General features: G+C 42.9%; 1 protein-coding gene across 4 annotated transcripts in view; it reads right to left on the bottom strand.

Moving 5' to 3' along the window:
* The window catches only part of LOC106578373 (phospholipase D1), a 31,325-nt gene continuing 20,250 nt past the window's right edge, over positions 1 to 11,075 (bottom strand). For 3 of the 4 annotated variants that reach the window (XM_014157097.3, XM_082965591.1, XM_082965590.1), the window contains 11 exons: positions 8,297 to 8,428; positions 8,098 to 8,216; positions 7,821 to 7,934; positions 7,607 to 7,717; positions 7,432 to 7,520; positions 5,589 to 5,702; positions 5,173 to 5,222; positions 4,584 to 4,718; positions 2,170 to 2,323; positions 1,915 to 2,032; positions 1 to 1,756 (listed from right to left, as the gene is read on the bottom strand). In XM_014157097.3, coding sequence (XP_014012572.1) covers positions 1,532 to 1,756; positions 1,915 to 2,032; positions 2,170 to 2,323; positions 4,584 to 4,718; positions 5,173 to 5,222; positions 5,589 to 5,702; positions 7,432 to 7,520; positions 7,607 to 7,717; positions 7,821 to 7,934; positions 8,098 to 8,216; positions 8,297 to 8,428 — 1,361 coding nt within the window. In that variant the 3' untranslated portion in view covers positions 1 to 1,531. Of the gene's footprint in view, positions 1,757 to 1,914; positions 2,033 to 2,169; positions 2,324 to 4,579; positions 4,719 to 5,172; positions 5,223 to 5,588; positions 5,703 to 7,431; positions 7,521 to 7,606; positions 7,718 to 7,820; positions 7,935 to 8,097; positions 8,217 to 8,296; positions 8,429 to 11,075 lie in introns of all 4 variants that reach the window. The other variant, XR_014381601.1, reaches the window with a different exon arrangement.

Here is an 11,075-nt window from a genome sequence, read left to right as displayed (position 1 = left end):
AAAAACCAGAAATGTTTAATAGTTAATATTCATTTCATCAACGCACAAATAATTAAATACGTGAATTTTCAGTATTTGGGTTTTCCTAGAAGACACAGTCTGTGCAAAAATTGCAATTTATAGAAACAGGCTAATGAAAGGTAGAGTGAAAGAGAAATGGACAAAAGAGATGAACAAAGACAGGACAGAGAAAATAAATGAGAAGGAAGAGAGAAAAGGACATTGACAGAGAAAGGGGGACAGAGGACAGAGCATTGTTGATACATTCTGATATGAGACAGTTATGAGTTGGGACTTCCTCCCGTGGAGACCTCTTATCTCTGACATAACTGTTACAGTCAGTAAAGTAAAAAGATCACTTATTTTTGGTATAATGACCACAGTCCAACCATTTACTAGCAAGCAAACGGTAAGCATATCAGTTAGCTACCAGGGTTGGGCTCAATTCAAAGTAAATGACAATTCAATTATCGGGAAAAAATAGCATTTATTTTCAAGGACTTCTCAAACTGAAAAGAAGCAGCTATTTATCTCAATACAAAATCACTTCCTGAACTGACTGTCTTCAATTAGAATTAAGACCAACCTTGCTACTGTAGCTACATGCCGGGTGTAGCTAAAAATGGACTGACTCTAGCTAGCATGCTTATCGTTGTATGGACTGGTAGCTAACATGACAAGTTACCAGCAACACACAGCAGACTGACTTGTTTTCATGCTAATGGATACATGCAGTGACTAGCAAGCATGCTAACAGCTACGTGCAGCATAATACAACATCCCAAGATGGAATACAATGTCCCTTTGTGTTTTGCTATTGTACTAGACTATTGTCTAGACCTCTAGAGATCTAAAGGCACGCTAGTAGAAACAGAGGTCCTTAAGGTCATAGTCTGAAATCCACAGAATGAATATGAGGAATGTAAGAGAAGGTATACTGCATTAACATTACCGTATCAATAATTGGCACTTGTGTTGAGTTCATGTGATTTCATTTTGGTGTTCAGGTCAGGGTTAGAGGTTAGATGCATGGCAGGGCTTTAAGATGTCACTTTCACAATGCTCTTGACTGCAAGAGCACAGAGCTCTCCCTCTCACCCCCCCCCCCCCCTCACCCCCCTCCCCTCCCCCTCTTTCTAACAGTCTCCGATATCACACTCTCCTTTTTTCCTCCCTCTTGTCTTTTTTTTGTCTTACATTATTCTAAGGCCTTAGTATGTTTTCATAGAAACATCACGCAGAGGAGTCTGAGCTGCGTTCTCCAGCCCTCACGGCATTCCATAGTGTTAGTAAACAGTACAGAACAGTTACAGAGCAGTGCACAGTCCGTTATGTTCCCTTAAACTACACAGACGGGTATGTGTAAGGTCCCACAGTTAATCACTCCATTGTCCTCTCCTCCTCCTTTGTTTTCTTCTTTTTAATGTAAACGTGAAGGTGCTGTCTGCTTTTCAGACACACACTCCAGAGTGGTGGTAGAGTTCTCTGGTATAGAATGTGGAGTGTGTGTGTAAAGTCTCTGGTCTCGGTCTCAGGTCCAAACCTCCATGGGGACCATGGACTCCTTGGAGCCGATGGGAGGAAGTAGATTCTGCTCAGATAGGAAGTCGAGCGGAAATTGGACCAGGAAGCCACGGATCTTCTTCAGCTCCTCATGAGCGCGTGCAGAATCCTCCCTCTCCAACCCCGGCTTGGCCAGGTAGCCTTCCAGTTCTAGAATGTTCCTGACATCACTGGAGGGAAGGCACCGGAACACCTGGGGGGAAAGAGGGAGAAGTTCAACTCTGTACTCTCTGTGATAGCAAAGCATAGGTAGCATTATGACATAATACTGACTGGGTTAGTTCTAATGTTGCATGTTAGTGTTTGTGTACCTTCTGGTAGATGGAGTGTTTTTGTGTGTCTGTTAGCTACCTTCTGATAGATAGTGGCGTTGCGAGCACAGGTGGTCATCCAAATCTCCTTGTAGAAGTGATCACTGAGAGGGTCAGACACGTCTATCGACAGATCAGTATGGGCCCCTAGGATAGTCCTGATGGAAGGCGGGAGAGAGAGATGGAGGGAGTGACGGGAGAGAGAAGGGAAAAAGTCTTAGTATTAAAGAGAAGAGTTGATTCCTCAGTGAGGTCGTAAGTCAAAGCACTTGAAGGCTCACACACAGACACACACCTGAAGCACTCTAGACGTAGTTCCAGTGCATAGCGACCAGCCTGGTACTCCTGTCCATCCATCACCGCGGTAACGGTCTCCGAGTCTTCGACGATCACCGCCACCTCGCTGTCACGCTTCCCCAACATGCTGCGGTCGTTGATGTTGGCTGAACCTACAACAGACACAGAGGAAGCGTTAGGTGTGTGTGGGTCCTTTGTGTCTGTCATTAGGACTTTTGAAGCTCTTCTTTGACTATGAGTAAATGGATGAATGGATGCAGTAATAACACTGACCAGCAGATGGTAATATTTATTTGTATTTATTTTATTTCACCTTTATTTAACCTGGTAGGCAAGTTGAGAACAAGTAATCATTTATAATTGCGACCTGGCCAAGATAAAGCAAAGCAGTTCGACACATACAACAACACAGAGTTACACATGGAGTAAAACAAACATACAGTCAATAATACAGTAGAAAAATAAGTCTATATACAATGTGAGCAAATGAGGTGAGATAAGGGAGGTAAAGGCAAAAAAGGCCATGGTGGCAAAGTAAATACAATATAGCAAGTAAAACACTGGAATGGTAGATTTGTAGTGGAAGAAAATGCAAAGTAGAAATAAAAATAATGGGGCTTTACATTTACTAATGTAAAGCTTAGGTTACAGACGTACATTAATCCTAACTTGCACACGGAAATCGAATACAATTTTATTGGTCACATACACATACAGTTGAAGTCAGAAGTTTACATACACCTTAGGCAAATACATTTAAACTCAGTTTTTCACAATTCCTGACATTTAATCCTAGTAAACATTCCCTGTCTTAGGTCAGTTAGGATCACCACTTTATTTTGAGAATGTGAAAAGTCAGAATAATAGTAGAGAGAATGATTTATTTCAGCTTTAATTTATTTCATCACATTCCCAGTGGGTCAGAAGTTTATATACACTCATTAGTATTTGTTAGCATTGCCTTAAATTGTTTAACTTGGGTCAAACGTTTCGGGTAGCCTTCCACAAGCTTCCCACAATCAGTTGAGTGAATGTTGGCCCATTCCTCCTGACAGAGCTGGTGTAACTGAGTCAGGTTTGTAGGCCTCCTTGCTCGCACACGCTTTTACGGTTCTGCCCACAAATATTCTATAGGATCGAGGTCAGGGCTTTGTGATGGCCACTCCAATACCTTGACTTTGTTGTCCTTAAGCCATTTGCGACCAAGCTCTAACTTCCTGACTGATGTCTTGAGATGTTACTTTAATATATCCACATACTTTTACTTCCTCATGATGCCATCTATTTTGTGAAGTGCACCAGTCCCTCCTGCAGCAAAGCACCCACACAACATGATGCTGCCACCACCGTGCTTCACGGTTGGGATGGTGTTCTTCGGCTTGCAAGCCTCCCCCCTTTTCATCCAAACATAACGATGGTCATTATGACCAAACAGTTCTATTTTTGTTTCATCAGACCAGAGGACATTTCTCCAAAAAGTACAATCTTTGTCCCCATGTGCAGTTGCAAACCGTAGTCTGGCTTTTTTATGGCGTTTTGGACCAGTGGCTTCTTCCTTGCAGAGCGGCCTTTCAGGTTATGTACATATAGGACTCGTTTTACTGTGGATATAGATACTTTTGTACTTGTTTCCTCCAGCATCTTCACAAGGTCCTTTGCTGTTGTTCTGGGATTGATTTGCACTTTTCGCACCAAAGTACGTTCATCTCTAGGAGACAGAACACGTCTCCTTCCTGAGCGGAATGACGGCTGCGTGGTCCAATGGTGTTTACACTTGCGTACTATTGTTTGTACAGATGATCCTGGTACCTTCAGGCGTTTGGAAATTGCTCCCAAGGATGAACCAGACTTGTGGAGGTCTACAATTTCTTTCCTGAGGTCTTGGCTGATTAAAAAAATAAAAAAATCCCCCATAATGTCAAGCAAAGAGGTACTGAGTTTGAAGGTAGGCCTTGAAATACATCCACAGGTACACCTCCAATTGACTCAAATGATGTCAATTAGCCCATCAGAAGTTTCTAAAGCCATGACATCATTTTCTGGAATTTTCCAAGCTGTTTAAAGGCACAGTCGACTTAGTGTATGCAACCTTCTGACCCACTGGAATTGTGATACAGTGAATTATAAGTGAAATAATCTGTCTGTAAACAATTGTTGGAAAAATGACTTGTGTCATGCACAAAGTAGATGTCTTAACCGACTTGCCAAAACTATAGTTTGTTAACAAGAAATTTGTGGAGTGGTTGAAAAACGAGTTTTAATGACTCCAACATAAGTGTATGTAAACTTCCGACTTCAACTGTATTTTGCAGATATTATCGCAACTGTAGCGAAATGCTTATGTTTCTAGCTCCAACAGTGCAGTTATAACTAACAATACAGAACAATACACACAAATCCAAACCTACCCACCTATGATGACGGTGTTGTCATCTGCGATGAGCATCTTGCTGTGGACGTAGACGAGCTCTGTGACCAGGCGTCCCTCCAGTTCAGCGTGGGTCCTCAGACCACAGAATGAGATGTAGTTCATCCACTGCTCGTCCACTGAAACACACACACACACAGAACCAGTCCACTGAAACACACACAGAACCATAAATAAAAACAGAACCATAAGGAGACAGTCTAATGTTAATCAAAGAGTAGGTCTGTGTTCTGCTAGGTGGGTGTGCTATTATTATTATTTTTAAAATTTAACCTTTATTTAACTAGGCAAGTCAGTTAAGAACAAATTCTTATTTACAATGACGGCCTACCCCGGCCAAACCCGGACGACGCTGGGCCAATTGTGCGCCGCCCTATGGGAGTCCCAATCACGGCCGGGTGTGATAAAGCCTGGATTCGAACCAGGGACTGTAGTGAAACTATGGTTGGGTGTTTGTATTGGTCAGTATGATGCCACTTTGGTGAAGAGGGTAGCCTAACTGTGTAATGTGGCAACTGGCATGAACTTCCCGTTACCCTTGTACACACACACACACACGCACACATGACTTACTTTCTCTCTTCAGCTGAGATATGATGGAACAATCTCCTCTGTTCATGGTTCTACAGAGAGTGAGAGAATGTTAACTCCAGGACCTGCCACTTCTAGATTGATGAGTCACAGGAACAGGGAGGGGTGTGTAGACAGCCTAGCCAGTGTGTGATGTAGTGGTTCCACAAGGATGCTAATTTGACCCATAAAGTCCATCTCCATGGGTGGAGTACACACACAGACACTTTACTGCTGTGGTTGTAAAGTGAAGGCAGGTCTTCTCAGTGTCTACTCTGTGTAAGCAGAGGTAGATATAAACCCTTTAACTGGCCTCCCAAGTGCCATCCCAAGCCTCCTCTGGCCACAGCCTTCTGAATCCCCTTATATTACAGCAGAGATACATTACACAGACAGACATGTCTAATCCGCTCACACACCTGTAGTTGTAGTGCATGACAGCCTGAATGGCACTGCCTCCTCCGGTGTTGATGTCTCCTTCAAAGCCGGGCAACAAGGGGGTCACCACGTACACTCGGAACTTCTTACCCTCCCTAAAAGGACACACAGTTTATTTCCCCCCCGGAGAAAGATGTGACCTTAAACAGTGGGAACACCCTCATGAAAGCTGCTGTTGCCAAACCTAACAGTTGCCATGTGGAGCTGGTTATTCTCAGTGAGTGTGTTTCTACTGTACGTGTCATATCGTGTGTGTGTGTGTGTGTACAGTACCAGTCAAATGTTTGGACACACCAACTCATTCAAGGGTTTTTCTCTATTTTGACTATTTTCTACATAATAGTGAAGACATAAAAACTATGAAACAACACACATAGTAACCAAAAAAACAAACAAATCAAAATATATTTTATATTTGAGATTCTTCAAAGTAGCCACCCTTTTCACTGATGACAGCTTTGCACACACTTGGCATTCTCTCAACCAGCTTCATGAGGTAGTCACCTGGAATGCATTTCAATTAACAGGTGTGCCTTCTTAAAAGTTAATTTGTGGAATTTCTTTCTTTCTTAATGCGTTTGAGCCAATCAGTTGTGCTGTGACAAGGTAGGGGTGGTATACAGAATATAACCCTATTTGGTAAAAGACCAAGTCCATATTATGGCAAGAACAGCTCGAAACAAGCAAAGAGAAACGACAGTCCATCATTACTTTAAGACATGAAGGTCAGTCAATACGCAAAATTTCAAGAACTTTGAACGTTTCTTCAAGTGCAGTCACAAAAACCATCAAGCTCTATGATAAAACTGGCTCTCATGAGGACTGCTACAGGAATGGAAGTCCCAGAGTTACTTCTGCTGCAGAGGATATGTTCATTAGAGTTAACAGCCTCAGAAATTGCAGCCCAAATAAATGCTTCACAGAGTTCAAGTAACAAACACATCTCAACAATCAACTGTTCAGAGGAGACTGCGTGAATCAGTCCTTCATGGTCGATTTGCTGCACAGAAACCACTACTAAAGGACACCAATAATAAGAAAAGACTTGCTTGGGCTAAGAAACACGAGCAATGGACATCAGACCGGTTTGTCCTTTGGTCTGATGAGTCCAAATTTGAGATTTTTGGTTCCAAACGCCGTATCTTTGTGAGACGCAGAGTAGGTGAACGGATGATCTCCACATGTGTGGTTCCCACCGTGAAGCAAGGAGGAGGTGGTGTGATGGTGCTTTGCTTAGAATTCAAGGCACACTTAACCAGCATGGCTACCACAGCATTCTGCAGCGGTAGGCCATCCCATGTGGCTTGCGCTTAGTGGGACTATCATTTGTTTTTTTTAACAGGACAATGACCCAACACACATCCAGGCTGTGTAAGGGATATTTGACAAAGAAGGAGAGTGATGGAGTGCTGCATCAGATGACCTGGTCTCCACAATCAACCGACCTCAACCCAATTGAGATGGTTTGTGATGTTGGACCGCAGAGTGAAGGAAAAGCAGCCAACAAGTGCTCAGCATATGTGGGAACTCCTTAAAAAAAAAGCATGCCAGGTGAAGCTGGTTGGAGAATGCCAAGAGTGTGCAAACTGTCATCAAGGCGAAGGGTGACTACTTTGAAGAATCTCAAATATATTTTGATTTGTTTAACAGTTTTTTGGTTACTACATGATTCCATATGTGTTATGTCATAGTTTTGATGTCTTCACTATTATTCTACAATGTAGAAAATATGAGTAGTTGTGTCCAAACTTTTGACTGGTACTGTACATGTGTGTATATGTGTGTTTGTGTGTGTACGTGTGTGTGGAGAGGGTGGGGGGTTACTTGTATGCTTGGATGATGCGTTCAGCGATGGCGTCTCCTATCTTGTTGAAGACATGTCTGTTATCAGTACAGCTGATGAAGAACTGGTTCTGAGAAACAGCAGGACATAGAAGCATGTTACACTACATAACGCCTATGTAGTGTTATGTATTGTACTGTATATGTACAACAGTACCTCTATGTAGATGTAGTGTTGGCTGTTCTTGATAGCGTGGACGTAGGCGTTGTGGATGGATTCTTCATGGTACTTTATACCAGCTGACCAGTCGGATGCTGAGCGCAGGATCTGACAGGGGACACAGACAGGGAGAGAGTGGAAATGTGCAGTTGGATATTCAAGCCATAAAACTTGTGTGTGTAGGATGGTGCGTGTGTTAGTGTGTGTTTACCTGTACTTTTGCAGGGATGCAGTTGGGGACCTGGTATCTGATCTCTCCTGCGGTAGTGTGAGACTTGGGCAGGAGATACGGGTAGGAGAGAGAACGATACTTTGGCTTCATTATCTAGAGCCAGATAGAGAGACAGACAAAGAGGAAGTGAAAGAGGGGATGCAGGACAGAGAGAGAAATGATCAAATACCAAAATGCTGTTCTTGTACAGAAATTGTGAAGGAGTCAGACATGTTACCTCTGACCCTTATTGACATCACTGTGACCTGTGTCTGACCTTGCAGAAGTTCCAGCGCTGGATGAAGTGTCTGGCCACATCCCTGGCAGCCTTCCCATGAACCACGGAGGCGATGTCATGCCACGGCATCCTGGGGTGGGTGTGTCTGTCAATGAAGTCTGGCGAGACGGGATACAGTCATGTACAGGTAGGTGTGTTTATGACCAGGTTCAACTGTGTGTTTAGGTGATGTGCTTACCGTCAAAGGGCTTGTCCAGTTGGATCCAGTCTTTGTATACGAAGTTGCAGTAGTCTTTCCCGTGCCAGAACCTTGTATCTCCAACCAACTCTCCTACTCCTCCTATTCCTGTTTGCATGCTACGCACCGTCTCTAAAGGCCAGACACAGACACATAGAAGTTAAACATCAAGTGTATAGGGCCAGGAGGTTTTCCTGACCCTGATCTGACCAGGAAAATGTTTCCCTGCACCTCCCAAAGCCAGCAGCAGGGGACAGTGGAAATCAGAAGGAGAAAGGGGGATACCTTGTCAGTTGTACAACTGAGTGCCTTCAACAGGTAGCCTAGTGGTTTGAGTGTTGGGCCAGTAACCGAAAGGTTGGTAGATCGAATCCCCGAGCTGACAAGGTAAAAATCTGTCGTTCTGCCCCTGAGCAAGGCAGTTAACCCACTTTTCCCGGGGCGACGAAGACGTAAGGCAGCCCCCCGCACCTCTCTGATTCAGAGGGATTGGGTTAAATGTGGAAGACACATTTCAGTTGAAATCAGAAGAGACTCCAAGAGAGAGAGGTTGGTTACTATAAGTAGTTAGTTTCAAGGTTTAAATTTGTTTTATGCATTGAGGAAACAAATCCTGATAAAACTAACAGTGGACAGAAAGACAGTTGAGAGTCAAAATAGTCGCGCGCAGAAGCAGACGACAGCAGCAGCAGCAGACAGCAGCAGACAGCAGCAGCAGCAGCACACACACACAGGCACACACAGAGCACACACACACACACACACACAGCACACACACACACACACACACACACACACACACACACACACACACACACACACACACACACACACACACACACACACACACACACACACACACAGAGAGGGGGGGGGGGGGGGGCAACACGCCCCACACCCAGACAGCCATGACACGGAGTCACAGTCCACCCTGTTTCAGACAGATAAGTCAGCTCATTTACCAGCAGCAGCAGTCTTGTCTGAGTCTAGCTACACAGTTGAGTACTATTGTGCCCAGATGAACATTCACAGTAGTAAAAACATAGTGATCTGAGGAAAACATCTGAACATTCCCAGGCATAACCACAACCAGAAGGTGTGTGTGTGTGTGTGTGTGTGTGTGCAAGCTGCAGTAAGCTGCCATTTTGAGGGATAATATGTCTGGGTGGGTCTTTGCCTCCTCCACATTCCTTGAAATTCTTCTGCCATAAAAACACACTGCAGAGGCCCTAGGCTGCATCATGGGGGATTCTTATTGACCTTGCTTAAACAAAGTCTTGACATGAGCACACACTCTCATGCCACACCAGGCCAGGCCACGCCACACGCTGCAGAAAGACCTGGGGCCTCATTTATAAACATTGCCATACACACAAAACATGTGTGCACCAGTTTTCACGCAAAAGTTGGCATTCATAAAAACTGAAATTTATGTTAGAATGTGCTTATCCTCCCGTAAACTTCAGACCATGTGTACGCACAGTTTCTATTGGTTTGCATTGCAAATAGGCAACAGTAGACTAGCCTTGTGCAGGAATATACGATGACAGTCTTATTTAGAACAACAACAAAAAAAAAGTAGCTAAATATAATAAGATGCAATCATTTGCCATTAGTTAGAAGAGCGGAAATATATTTATTTTATCTTTGCATTCTAAAATAATTTCAAATAATCATCTATTCCTATTGTTTATTTAATTTCCACAATCATTGCAGAATAAAACCTTGTCTGACTGGGATGTTTTTATACTTGCTACATCCGAAATAGCCTATAGGCCTACAACAAGGTTGGATAGGCACCATTCTTCCCATCTCTCTTAATTGGACCCACTTCACAGTAGTAAATCAACAGATATGCTTTTTAAGTATTTTGCTCTATGCGGACCGATGCTTCACCTCACCTTTTCCAATGACGTTTGTAGACTACGTCTGAATATTATAGCCTAATGTAACATTTTTGGAGTAAATAATATTTAAATTATAAACATAACAGCCTACATAATACATAGATATTTCCATACCATAGTCATTGCAGAATAAATTCCTCACCTTTTCTGGCATGATGAGTTCATATTCCTGAAGTAGCCATACAATAACTTAATTAACATGTGCATCTCTCATTGTGCCTAATAGATAGGCTATTATACTTTCAGGTTATTGCTCTCTGCATCCGAGTTTAACAGGTGAACAGACACTTGATATTTAGCATTGAAATGTGTTAACTACCACTGTAAGTAGGCCCATTGTAGTTTACATTTTTTCCCGAGTAGACAATGTTTCAGAATTCGCGGGCAGTGCAGCATATTTAGGTTTGGGAAAAGGTAAAATGTAAAACATTAGTGAATTCAAACGATCTGTTTACAGGTCCACAACGATGTGCAATAGTTTGTCTTTCAGACACAGTCAGATACAGCAAATGTCACCGCAAAAAAAAATATACATTCTGCCAAAATCTCCAAAGACATTGATCAAGTTCGCCATTGCTATTTCCTTTAGATACTCTTGGCCTAATTACAATAATTACAAAGTATACAGCAAATAAGGGTGCCTTTGTCACCATAATAGGTGAATGATGGGGGTTTTCAGGCGGAGTTATAATGCTTGTTCACAGACGCAGTTTCACAACAGGTCTGATTTAATGGGAAACATGCCTATTTATGGCAGGCATGCGCCAAGTTGATCAATCTCAATATTTTGGTGCATGCTCAGTCTTTTCAGATATTTCATATAAAATGTACACAATGGTTATAAATGAGGCCCCTGAGATATTTGCACTCTT

The sequence above is a fragment of the Salmo salar genome, chromosome 19 (genome assembly GCF_965601325.2).
Source record: "Salmo salar chromosome 19, fSalSal1, whole genome shotgun sequence".
Classification (NCBI taxonomy): Eukaryota; Metazoa; Chordata; class Actinopteri; order Salmoniformes; family Salmonidae; genus Salmo; species Salmo salar.
Note: the sequence above shows the minus strand (reverse complement) of the source record. Positions and strands in the feature narration are given on the sequence as shown.